Source organism: Ammodytes marinus (assembly GCF_949987685.1).
Source record: "Ammodytes marinus genome assembly, chromosome: 22".
Taxonomy (NCBI): domain Eukaryota; kingdom Metazoa; phylum Chordata; class Actinopteri; order Uranoscopiformes; family Ammodytidae; genus Ammodytes; species Ammodytes marinus.
The window spans coordinates 10,966,250-10,979,098 of record NC_137226.1 but is presented as its reverse complement, the minus strand read 5'-3'; the positions used below and the strand labels follow the sequence as shown (position 1 = coordinate 10,979,098).

The window sequence follows — 12,849 nt, the reverse complement described above, 5'->3', positions numbered from 1 at the left end:
ACAGCTGAGCCTAAACCCACACACAATAGTTACATTAACCTGTACTTTTTATTTAATTTAAATGTTTTACTTCTTTTCATTCGCTTTTAAATGTCTTCTAATGTGTTTTATGTATTTTAATCTTGCCCCTGTAAAGCACTTTGAGTGGCCTTGTGTTTGAATTGTGCTATATAAATAAACTTGCCTTGCCTTGGAACATTGTAGCTGGTATTCCACACTTACGACCAGGGCCGCCCATAAGGGGTAGAAAGTGGGAAGGCTTTCTAGGGCCCAGCCACTTGGGGGGCCCATGGTCTTTGAAAGCCAAGAACCTAACTAAGCTAAACTTTATTTTTAGATATTTATGTCAATATTTTTTCAAAGTTGGGTGTTTACACAGAGCCGTGGCTCCGCTTACGGCCATTTAAAAAGCAGTAGAAAAGCAGAAATGTTCAAAATGTTTCAGATTGAGCACAGAGTGTAACTGTTTCAAACATAATCCATCCTATAAACCCTTTGTGTGCCAAATGGTGACAAGATTGGGTTTTGATATTAAACAGTTTTGACTGGATTATATTTCCTGACTCGTTCCTGCTCACGGAAAACACATGTAGGCCTACCTGCTACTTGTGTCTGGGTGTCGTTGTGAAAAGTATTTGGACCCCATGAAAAAACAGGTTGGGTACCTTTTGTAGTTCTTCTACATTAGTTACTCTGTAATTTAGTCTACAAACAGGTTTAAATTCTCCCTCCACATAATGTAAATTTTTGTGAAAAAGAATTTCCCTTTGGGGACTATACCTTCTAAAGGCTTTGACATAAGTCTTCAGGTTGACACGACCAGCCAAGTCTGACCAGTTTTTCAGAAACCTGGCCAATTGACCAGCCAGACGGGTCATACCACAATGAAGCTGACGAGCAGCATCATCCTGTTTTAATTATTGCCGTAACCACCAAGATCCTGCTTTCTGTATTGTTTCTAAAAATTAAAAATAAAAATAGACCTAAAAAAGTTCTTAATGCAAAGAAAGACACAAGGCACAAAGAAGTTGGAAATAATTGAAGGAACAGATTTGAGTTCAAAGATTAAGAACTTTTTTTGTAATGATTTCAGTGCTTTTGCAGTGATGAGAGGAGAATGAACTAAGCCTAAATGTTGCAACAAAAACATAGGCCAACTTGATAGTTTTGAGGGTAGATTGGTTTGGTTATTCATGTAGAGAACTGCCTTTTTTCATTTGTGTGTGAAGAATTTGTTGTTGATGTTGTTTTTTAAGGGTTTTTTATTTCAACAATACCACCAACAGATTTCAAATGATTTAATGTCATGTGCAGAAATACAAAAAAGTGCAATATATGTTGCAGTCAATTAGTGTAAATGTATCTTACCAGAAACTAGTAGCATAGAAAACGTGCAAATTGTGAAAAAACGGTTTGCTTTAGTGAATACTAAAGAAGAACAATGTCTCTGTGTGAACTGATTATTTTGTAGAGATCTGTTGATCTGTTAAACATTGTGTGAGTGTAGGGAATAATTGGTAGGTATATTGGGCTAAGTCAGAAATGTGCTACTATTTTAAAATAATAATGAGCCCTTGCTCCCCCAACTGTCCCTGGTTGATAAGATAGTTAGTCTCTCTACAAATGCATGTATGTGTTTATTGAGGGATGAGCGCACTCACACTCATTGTTGACATGAGTAATGGGTAAGGGGGGCCCATTGACTGGAGGTTTTCAGGGGCCCAGCCATTTGTGTGGGCAGGCCTGCTTACGACCACAAATAATTGAAGATAGGCGGTTCTATGCTTCTTTAGGCCTTGAGCCGACCTGTACCACTTTCATAACACTGTTTAAGAATAAAGATTAACGTAACAGCTAACAATGTTATGTTCATTACCAATTCAAACTATAGCCTTCATTTTCATTAAATTGTTCTTGTTTCTTATAAACATATTTCTAATGTTAGACTGTTATGTTATTATTGTGTACTTTTTCATTTTGTTCAGTAGGACTCATTGAGGATCTCAGGAATATAAATGTTGGTAATTATATGTATGCAAAAATTGTCCAATAACTTTTATGAAATATATTCGATTTTTTACACTTGGAAAAAACTGCCAAGCTTCCCTTTAGCAGGGCAGATATCAGGTGTTCTCATGCTGCAGCTTCCTATTTTTATTAAAATATTATACAACATTAAAACTCAGTGGGTGTATGTGTCTTTATATGTCCATGGTATGTGCCTGCGTTCCAATACCCATACTTCCCTACTATTTAGTATGTCAGAAAAAGATTTAGGATGTCCCAATACATTCTTGTCAATTGTAGTATGCTGAACATACATAAATGCCCCCACAGACTCCAATAGCATTTTGGAGTATTCGTCTTTATTCTTGACATTTCTCGAAATATGAAAAAGAAATCTTCCTTATCTGATTTTTTTTTCTCTCCTGTAAAACTCTTCTGTACTTTAGTATGTAATGTAGTAAAAATAAAAAGTATTTGATTTGGAACGCAGGGTGTGTGTCTTTTCTACATTTTTGATCAGGCAAACTTGTCAACCCTCTGTGACGTCATCTAGATGAGACACAGGACCTATTTTAACCAGGGCCCCAGGACACTGCCTTTTCCGAGCAACCAGCATGGACTAGTGGCCAACCCATTAGTACTGCATGCTGTGAATGGGAGCTTATTTTCCATGAAAGCCCTAAGGCAGATTTTCCCGTCCACACCAATACAAGCGGCGAACAAGATTGTGTCGCCGCAAAATTTTTCTGGATATCAATCATAGGCTCAAACTTATCTTTAGACCATATACTATTAAACCTGAAGTTTTTTCATTTCAAAACGCCACATCAAGCGTTTTATTAGCCCAACGGCTTTTAACGGCTTTCAGTTTGTTTTCGAGGGAGGAGGAGGGAGTGGGCAGCCCGCTACGCTTGCCGCCCGTTGCCGCCCCCTCTTTCTTGATAGGTCGATGGCGCCACTACGTCATACACTCGGGCGTGCCAGGGCTCTCATGAAAGCAATATGGCAGCTTCCTTGTTGCTTCTCTGCGCCAATGAGAAGCTTTCATAGGAATGAATGAGCGCCATTTTTCAATACGGTGTCCATTTCTTTATATGTCCATGATTTTAACTCACGTGTACGCTGTGTGGGTTAGAGTTGTTGTGTAGTTTGCACTGCCAGTACACTTTTTAAGATTGTATTTATTATTGATCGATAAGTCTCGCAGTTTCTGCACAATGAGTGCTCAAATAACTTGTGTCGCTTGGGTGGGGAGAGGTGTCTCCAAGGAAAAACCGGATAAAGTGAGTAACATGGTGGGCTAGCTGACAGGCGGCTAAGCTAACTTGTCAACATGGCAGGCAAACTGTGCTGCTGTGCTAATATAGAGTATTTTGGCTTTAAATAACAAACACAGATGTATTGGTAGATAATATTTCACTTAAGAATGTCGTGTACAAAACTTTCGTGTCCCCTAACCCTAACCCTATATGAGTCATTTTGTGTAGTAACCGCAATTAACTAATGTTACAGCTGGATGAGAATACCAGCATCTGGACGCTTACGAAAGCCTTTCAAAATAAAATGTCATGTCAAAATGTCCCCAGAGGCTCTGTCTGTATAGTTTGTATTTTCTAAAATGTATGGGTTCCTAAATGCCAAGTAAAAAAAAACACACACGTGTTTTTTGACTTTTACTTGTTTCAGACATTTAAATTTTTTTTTAATTAATTTCAGGTGGAGTTGAGCCAAGAGGAGCTTCAGCGCATCATCACTGAAGCTAAGGAGGAGCTTGGGTATGTCCGCATAAAAACACGCATAACTGCATCAGTCTGTTTATCTCTTGTTTTGTTTTTTCAAAGTGCTCAAATAACAAACGTGTAGGCAATGCTAAATATTGATCAAATTAACCTTTGTTGTTGTCGTTGTTTTAATCTCATTACATTATCGACTCTGTTTATTCAGGGATCTAGCAGCCGCGGAAGAAGAGGAGGAGGATGAGGGTATCGCTGGTGAAGAGGATCCTAGTAGCAACATGGAGGACGCTGCTGAAGCTCCAAAGAAGAAGGAGAAGATAGAGGGAGATGACGAGGATGACGAGCTAGCCGAGTACGGCCTGGATAAATACGACGAAGAGGATATAAGTGAGGATTATTTCTGTTCTACGTGTGTTACCACTTCACCTGTATCTATTAAACAAAGCTCTCTTGTCAGGCTGACCCTGTGTCTGCTGTTTTGTCTTTGTTCTCTATAGCCACGGCCAGTCTAGGCGAAAGTCTTGCTGGGCTTACGGTGTTCAGCTCTAACGATGAGGATCCCTACATCACCCTCAAAGACACAGTGAGTGCCAATCAGTCAGTGGTTAAGTTACATACAGTTACAGTATGATTCAGCCACAGACATATGGCTGCGTTGCATCACCATCTGGTCAAAAGCTAGATTGCTCAGCCACCTTTTTGTGTTTTCTGCTTTAGGACCAGTATGAGAGAGAAGACTTCCAAATCAAGCCCAGTGACAATCTCATCCTAACGGGCCGAGCAGAGAAGGACATCTGCAACCTGGAGATCCATGGTACAAAAATTGCATACGTGACACTGCTTTTACTCCGTGTGCCCCAATATGTATTTTCTCAAACATAAATGTTTAACAATTGTTCTCTCTGGCTTCTACAGTTTACAATGCAGACGAGGACTCTTTGTATGTGCATCATGATATTCTGCTGCCAGCTTACCCACTGTGTGTGGAGTGGCTCAACTTTGACCCAACCCCTGGAGAAGGAACCGGTAGGAAAAATTCAGTTCTGATCAAAATATAATATTTAAAATAAAGGAGTTATCTGATTTGATTTATTTAACGTGTACATGCCAGTATATTTCCTGACCCCTGTTGTGCTCTTTGTGCCCTCACTGCAGCTAACTATGCGGCTGTGGGCAACATGACCCCGCAGATAGACGTGTGGGACCTGGATGTGGTGGACTGTTTAGAGCCAGTCTTCACCCTGGGGAGCAAAAAGGCTGCCAAGAAGAAGAAGAAGAGCAAGAAGGTACCAGTCTCTTCTCACACAAGCAGCTAGTATGGGGGGCTCAGAGTTGTGTCTGGTCAAGTTGTACAGTGTGTAAAGGGAATTGACGTTTTTCAGAACAGACTTGGTACAAATGGAATCTAGTATTCATACGTATGTTTTGATTAGTGTACTTGAAAATAAAAGTTTTGTGGTGTAGTGTTTAGAACGACCCCCCCACTAGAGGCTCCTTCCTCGTTGCAGCAGACCCAGGTTCAAATCTGTACAGAGTCATTCTTTGCATGTCACTCCCCTCTCCCACACATTTCATTTCTGTCTCTCCAAAACTTCCTAATAAATGAGCCTTTTTTATCTACATAGAAGCGAGGCGCACCTCCATGTCGTATGCTGTACAGAATTTAAGGCCCCCTGAGGCAAATAATGGTTGGTGATACTGGGCTGTGTAAATAAAACATGTCTCGACTTCTCATTGATAAAGGGGGCAGCAGCTGAGCCCGTGGAGGGGCACACAGATGCAGTGCTGGATTTATCCTGGAACCGTCTGGTCAGGTCAGTATTCTGAGGCCATGGAGAATTCCCTGATAGCACTGGAAAAGAGTGATCCAACAAATGCACCAAATGCAAATAAAATGTTCAAAGTTATACAGACATTTTATTTGAATCCTTGTCTGGTGTCCTCAGATTTGTTCATATTACAGTATTGTGTATGTGTGCACTTATGCAACTCCAGTTCATTCATTATCCACATCATTTAACCCATATCTATGTCTGTTGCTTAGAAATGTGTTGGCCAGTGCCTCAGCAGATGAATCGGTCATCTTGTGGGATATGACTCAAGGCAAACCGGCCACGACTCTACGCAAGCAGACTGATAAGGTATTCTATGAGCCAAAGGATGACGCTGGTTGTAGTTCATTGTGTGTATTTGCTCATCCATCCCAATCATTTTCATTTGCTACAGCTGCTGAAACCCCAATCTTTAAATTTTTCAGGTTCAAACGTTGTCATTCCACCCATTCGAGGCACAGACTCTCATATCGGGATCGTACGACAAGTAAGTCTAATCTAGTGCAGTCATACATTTAAGGAAATAAACTGAATATTTTTGTAAAGGGACTTGGAAGACTTGACATTTTCTCTCTTCAGGACAGCCATGCTTTACGACTGCCGCAGTCCAGACACCAGCTACCGCACCTGGAGGTTCAGCGGTCAGGTGGAGCGTCTCGTCTGGAACCACTTTTCACCGTGCAACTTCCTGGTGGGTGCTCAAATTCATCTGCTCCATTTAAAAATAATAATTCATACATATAGGGAAACACTCCCACTGTCACTGTCTTGTTTTTTTCGCTGATACATTTATTTCATACGAGAACGTGTGCGGGAGATTTTCCCTATAGTTTTATTGCACCTTCCTCCGACGCACCTGTCATCCACTCAGATCTTTTTTTTGGAGAAAAAAAAATTAATATACAAAAAGCAATCGGCAGTTTAACCTCCAGTCTAGATACAATTACTGAAGTCAGTTTTTCCTCCCCCACATATTTATACCATGGGCTTTTCTTACCAACAATAGACAAGTGTTGTGTTGCCTTAAAAAACACTGGCTTTTTCTTAATGCTTATATGATCTGTCAAGATGATTATTTCATTTGAACTTATGTGATTTAAAGAAAAAGGATGGATTTGATTCAGAGACAAGTTGCAGAGTTTTAGTTTTTAATTGTGGTGGTTAAAGGCGGAATAACTAATCACACTGAAGGCCTCCCCCGTGAATCACATTCCTTAACTAGTCACTTGTAAATGATAATTACAAACATAGCTGCTGTGCTTTCGTTTTATGTTTTTCCCTATTCTGCTGTATTCTTCTATCTCACAAGCACTGTGTTTTTAATTTGAGTGTGTTGTCGTGTTTCAGGCCAGCACAGAAGACGGATTTGTCTACTGTCTGGATGCACGCTCGGACAAACCGGTTTTCACCCTGAAGGCTCATGATGGAGAAGTGTCTGGTAAGTCGAAATGTCATGTAGAAAGGAGAAAAGCGGTGGTTAACATTGTTGGTGCATACCATGTTTTCCACTGTTTTGTGACTGTCTGATTTTAGGTGTTTTAGTGCATGCTGGAATTGACTCAGACATGAGCACGACTGAGTCTTAGACCCTGTTTCCACCTGGCATTAATATGTGGTTTTTAGGATCCGATCGCGCTAACTACAGGTGGAAACACGCTCAATGCGCATTGAATGCGCATTGAGATTATCCACATTCGGAGGTGGTTTGAGACCACATATCCACATACCCATTAACAGTGGAAACACGTATGCGTATCTCATACACATTAGGCCCCGCCCACTCAACTGCGGCGAGTGACTGGGCGGAAAGGCGTACTCATTCACGCGACAATTCACGTCATAAAAGCGCACCGTTGCAGGTAAATAATAACTGTGGTCAAGCCAGCGGTCTCTTGTTTTTGCATGGTCAAACCAGCCGCTTCTTTATTTATTCCCCCCTGTGTTGTGAGCACAGAGACGGCTCGGTGCAACTGATAGAGACAGTGAGCGAACAGCTCTGGCTGCGGCAGCTTCGTGACATCGTAGCAGTGGGACACAGTAGCCAACTGATTCATTTAATGACGAGGAAAAACACCACACAATAAACAGTGCCGCGCTCACATTTTCGCCAAAACACACTGACTCTCTTCACTCTAGCCGAGGTGACTACACAAGGCGGAAATGATTCTTTCGACCAACTGTGGTCAAGCCAGCGGTCTCTCGTTTTTGCTCGGTCAAACCAGCCGCTTTTTTATTTATTCCCCCCGTGTTGTTGTGAGCGTGTATTTAGCCTACTACTATCTATGGCGTAAACACACAGAGACGGCTCGGTGCAACTCATAATAGAGACAGTGAGCGAACAGTGCTGGCTGCGGCAGCTACGCAGTGGGACACAGTGTAACCAACTGATTAATTTATTGACGAGGAAAACACCACACAATAAACAGAGCTGTGCTCACATTTTCACCAAAACACAAGACTCTTGCCGAGGTGACCATAGACATTATAAAGGGATTTATAATGTCTATGGTCGTGGATGGTCAACACTTCTTCTTCTTCTTTTATTTCCGGCAGACTAGGCAAGGGCGGGGCACTGCTGCCCCCGCCGATTAAAAACAACAGTAGCCTATAAGCGGAAATGATGTACGAGCTGATTTCCATACAGCGCGGGGAATTCGAATCCGGATCGCAAACGCGCATAGAAGACGCATTGTTAAGGCCAGGTGTGAACAAGCATATTACATTTACATATAACGATCGGATTCCTCAGAACCACATATTAATGCCAGGTGGAAACAGGGTCTTAGAGAAAGAGTAATAAGAGGATGGAGAGACTGACTGGGAAATCTTGAATAAACCTGCTTCTTTTTGCTATAAATGTTATGTTTTTGAAGTTTCATGGTCACGATAATCCCAACTTCTGCAGGTTTGAACCTCAGCAGCCAGATCAAAGGATGCCTTGTCACCACGTCGGCTGACAAAAGCGTTAAGATTTGGGACATTTTGGGCAACAAACCCAACCTGGTGCACTCTCGGGAAATGAAAATGGTAAGGACTCACCCATGCACACCAGATGGATGTCAGATTCTTTCACTCCTTTCACTGAAGGGTCACAATCTGTTTTTAGAGGTACTTTGCTGTATAAAAGCCAAGAGTTAAACCGCTAACTTTGCTATCTGTGTGAACAGGGCGTGCTATTCTGTGCTTCATGTTGCCCTGATCTGCCCTTCGTCTACGCCTTTGGGGGACAGAGGGAAGGCCTGCGGGTTTGGGATATAAGTGATGTTGCAGCAGGTAAAGGTTTTTATTTAAATCATATTAAATGTTTTGAAACTTTACTATTTAGAAATTAAAGGTGCTCCGAGGAACTTTCATTGTGTGTTCATTCTTGCACCCCTTTTGGTCAAAAGCTTTACTGTTTTAACAACGCCAGCTGTAGTTCCTGGGTGAGCGTACCCATGACAAAGGCATTTAGAAAAACTATATAAAAATAGCATTCTTAGCACTGATCTTCTTTGCTGTTACATGTAAATTATGATCATCAGAGGAAAAATTAAACCGTTTCAGAAATATTTAAAAGTTCCTCGTAGCACCTTTTTTTTTTTTTAATGTGTATTCCAATTTTATTTTTTAATCAGTAACCTGACCTTTTTTTTTTACTGATTAGGTAACTTGTTGAATTGATAAAGCTCACATGTTGTTATTGTGACTGTTTTTGCCTTCAGTGGCCGAGGTGTTTGGAAGCCGAGAGCGCCTGGTGCCCAACACTGGATCCCAGGCATCCAGCACTGCAGCAACAGCAGGACAGATGGAAGTCTCTGAGTGACACTGTGTATATGCATCAACAAGCTGTTAACATGCATAATCTGTTAGCATCTCCTGGAAACGTATCAAGCTCTGCTGCTCCACTGGTTGGTGCGTCCCTCATAGTGCAGCTGTGTCGTCATGGAAACCAAGCTGCATTGGTGAAGGATTGGCCAGACCGTAAACTGGGCCCTCAAAACACCTTGAAAACATTGTTCAGCTTGTCTCTGTGTACAGGTGACAACAGTGGCTTTGCTCACTCAAATATGAGTGGGGAAAAAAAGATGAGAAATGTTTTCTTATATTCATATAAGTGAATATTTCCAGGAAAGTCTTTTTTTGAATTTTTGTTGAAAGCAGTGATTCAAATATTTGAATTACTGTTTGATTTTGTTTCTTTTACTTTGAGATCTTTCATTTTGCCTTTCTTTGTACATGTACAAATGTAATATGGGACTAAGATTATTTTCACATGAAAATATGTACAATTTCAATTGTGACATTGGTTTTCTTCTGGTAAAAGGAGTTCTAAAATGAAATATTAAAAAGCCTGTTAACTCACATTGGGCCAAAGTATTCAAACTAATAGACTCTTTAATATGCTGTATATTCAATAAATAAATACAGTTTACAATGTAAAACCTTCTGTTCTTTAGATTGTTTTTGTTTTTAGTAATCTATCATCCAGTCGATTTTTATTCTCGCTGTGTCTTATTTTGTCAAAAGGAAGCTGACATGATCATGGGAAGTTAACCACCAGATTGCTATCTAATCCACAAAGATATGCCTTTGGGCAGTGTTACATTCAACCTTAATGGTGCATACAGTGACATTATCCAGCCCTACAAAATAAAAAACAACTCAAGTTCTATTTATTTTTTTGTCTTGGTTACAGATTACAGTGAAGCAGTGGTTGGTAATGAAATTATTTGATCACAGGCTTTTACAGATATGTATGAAGATAAGGGGAAGAACATCTAGTCACAAGACACAAAATAGTGCAGCAGCTAAAATATAGGAATCGAATAAAAAAGAATAAGGTGGTTGCCTGGCGGGTGCAGACCTTTTGTATGTATGACAATGACAATAGATAGTAGGGTGATGCACAGTTTGTGTGTTTTTGGTTTAACAAGTTTTAAAATACAGTACAAAAAAAAGTACACACGAAATCTCTGTATAGTTTGTGCATTAGCTCAAAATTGTGTCAAATTGTAGCACTGGACTTAAATACTGTTTGTAAAGTGGAACAAAAGTCAGCAAGTCCTAGAGCAAACACGGATCTGTTACGGTGGTGCACCTACCGACAGTAACTGAGCATGGCGTCGGGTCATTTGTGCAAACTACACAGTCTCCTAACGAGGGTTTCTATCGGCACAGCACCGCGAAATGCTCAAAGTAAGTTGTGTTGTGTTCACCTAATCATTTATGTGTTAGAGGTCCAGCTGTTGTTTATACTGTTTATTACCGGTAAGTTTACGGCGGCTAATGCTAACAGGGTGCTAACCTTGAGTATATGTTTTGTGTAGCTAAGACTTGGGGTCGTTCCTTTAAATGTGATGCATCGTTTCACGCTGAGAAGTTTGATTTTAGTTTTTTAACTGTGTAATATCTGTGTCTCCTGGTTTTTTCTGTTGCAGCATGTTTGGCATTGATGCGACAGAAGTCCAGTGTCAGTGGTCATTCACTTGATGGACCAAACTGGTATGTTAAATAGTTTTTAAATGTATTCAGAATTGCACTATATTAAGTGCAGCTGAATAAGAGGTAAACAAAGAGAATCAGTAGTTGTATTAGTGTGCATAACAGAAGTTAGCAGGGAAACTTTGTCACTGTTTTGTTGGTCACATCTGGTTGTGTCTGTGTTGTGCTATCAATAAACTGATTATGTGAAAATGTTTGACCATGCTCAGTCCTGAACAATTGTACAGCTCTTTTTTTTTATAAATAGAAATTTGCATATACCTCATTTTTTACGTAATATCACATTAAACCTATTCTGATTACAGATGCGTACTGTACTTGACCCATGCACTTAAACTCTACTAATTATAACTACATATTTAATTTAATGCAAAAGAAACATCAAAGAGTAATGTTATAGTGACTGATAAATCATCAAGGGGGCTCCTGTTGCTCTTTCAAAGGGTAGATTTTTCCCTAATGAAATGTAGTCGTAGGTTGAGCACTAGGTTTGGCCTGCTGCAGTAGTTTTTTTTAAAGTAACTTTCCAATTTCTTTGATTTAGTAATGTGGAAATCGGCGTGACCTCCGATGGGAAAACTATAGTGTGCTACCATCCCGAGGCAGAAATTCCCTACGAGCTTACCCAGGTAAGACAGGATTTCATATCAATGAGATCTTCTGACTCAATGTATATCCGATGATCTCATTGGTTGGGACTTTTTCCAACAGAGATCAATACTTCTCAACTTAATCTGAAGGACACTTTAAAAATGTTGAGGCACAGGTTGAAGCAACTTTTAGTCGCAGATGTACATCCAGTTAATATATCAGTGTCAGTAATATTAACAAAACATGAAAAAAATATATAAGAGTTGTTCATGTCAATCTCTGCAGCCTATCAAACGGCCAGATCCCGTGACCAACCCTACTGAGACCCACGACCAGGTTTTAAAGGCCCACCTCAGCAAGGAGGTGCTGAGGGGCAAAGAGGGGCCTACTAGAGAGGAGCTGAGCAAGATGTTTTTCACCACCAAACACCGATGGTTTCCAGTGGGACAGTAAGTACACAAGACAACACACAGCCTTAACCAAGGTGTCCAACCGCACTATTCGGACAAAGATTTGTGGGGACATATTTAATGAAATCAACTGCTATACAACTTCTTCTATGTTTCATGTTCATGGACATAGTGCCTATCAGGAATAGAGCAGTTGCAGACTTTGATATAACACTTGGTCTCTTTATGTATTGCTTTTTCTCCTTATTCTATGTTGCCCTAAAGTGTACCTGCAGTATATAATTTTAAAGCAGAATGTGAAAAATTGTGTAGATATTGGTCAAAATGACTTTCACTGTTCACAGGTACCACATGAGACGCAGAAAGAAGGATCCGCCAAAGGACAGATAATTGAAGGCCCCAAAACTGCAAATGATGTTTGTTTGTGTTATTGTCTAATTGATGTTTAATAAACTGTTAAGTATTAATTTGGTTTTCATGCCATTTTTGAGTCAGTGTTGCACTACTTTTATATAATTTTTCAAGGAATCAGGGATCTCTGGTAATGTAAGCAGACGGCTTACCTCTCTGGTCCCAAATCCGATTCAACTACCTCCTCTAAAAAAGTGTTAGTGGTCCATCCTTAGGATATTTGCATTTAACAGCAGGACCGATTATAGTTTCTGATTTATGGCACATTTAGGATTATAGAGGATTACATTGGTTACGATATCTGCTGCTAGATTTTTGTGCATACTTAATAGAAATGGACAACAACAACCAAGAGGTCTTTCTGTGCCTGCAGGTTAA

At 40.2% G+C, this 12,849-nt stretch overlaps 2 protein-coding genes across 2 annotated transcripts; both read left to right on the top strand.

The window, feature by feature from the left end:
- The first annotated feature begins 3,116 nt into the window (after positions 1-3,116).
- Positions 3,117-9,985, top strand: pwp1 (PWP1 homolog, endonuclein). The gene is made up of 15 exons (XM_080050912.1): positions 3,117-3,290; positions 3,724-3,782; positions 3,952-4,130; positions 4,241-4,326; positions 4,461-4,557; positions 4,659-4,769; positions 4,899-5,029; positions 5,487-5,557; positions 5,788-5,884; positions 6,001-6,062; positions 6,155-6,266; positions 6,923-7,013; positions 8,481-8,602; positions 8,743-8,848; positions 9,280-9,985. Exons 1-15 carry the CDS (start codon positions 3,225-3,227, stop codon positions 9,378-9,380), a joined length of 1,491 nt encoding a protein of 496 aa, XP_079907038.1. The 5' UTR covers positions 3,117-3,224; the 3' UTR covers positions 9,381-9,985.
- A 655-nt stretch (positions 9,986-10,640) lies between these two features.
- mrpl42 (mitochondrial ribosomal protein L42) lies at positions 10,641-12,527 on the top strand. Its single transcript, XM_080050948.1, has 5 exons — positions 10,641-10,753; positions 10,996-11,059; positions 11,604-11,688; positions 11,936-12,099; positions 12,405-12,527. The coding sequence occupies exons 1-5, from the start codon at positions 10,675-10,677 to the stop codon at positions 12,448-12,450; spliced, it is 438 nt and encodes a 145-aa protein (XP_079907074.1). The 5' UTR covers positions 10,641-10,674; the 3' UTR covers positions 12,451-12,527.
- Positions 12,528-12,849: the final 322 nt, after the last annotated feature.

Bases quoted from the DNA above. Each gene is read 5' to 3' on its own strand.
- pwp1 (XM_080050912.1), top strand. From the start codon at position 3,225: ATGAGTGCTCAAATAACTTGTGTCGCTTGGGTGGGGAGAGGTGTCTCC. The intron at 3,291-3,723 runs GTGAGTAACATG...AATTAATTTCAG, and splicing joins CCAAGGAAAAACCGGATAAA to GTGGAGTTGAGCCAAGAGGA. The intron at 8,603-8,742 runs GTAAGGACTCAC...CTGTGTGAACAG, and splicing joins ACTCTCGGGAAATGAAAATG to GGCGTGCTATTCTGTGCTTC.
- mrpl42 (XM_080050948.1), top strand. From the start codon at position 10,675: ATGGCGTCGGGTCATTTGTGCAAACTACACAGTCTCCTAACGAGGGTT. The intron at 11,060-11,603 runs GTATGTTAAATA...TCTTTGATTTAG, and splicing joins TCACTTGATGGACCAAACTG to TAATGTGGAAATCGGCGTGA. The intron at 12,100-12,404 runs GTAAGTACACAA...CACTGTTCACAG, and splicing joins CGATGGTTTCCAGTGGGACA to GTACCACATGAGACGCAGAA.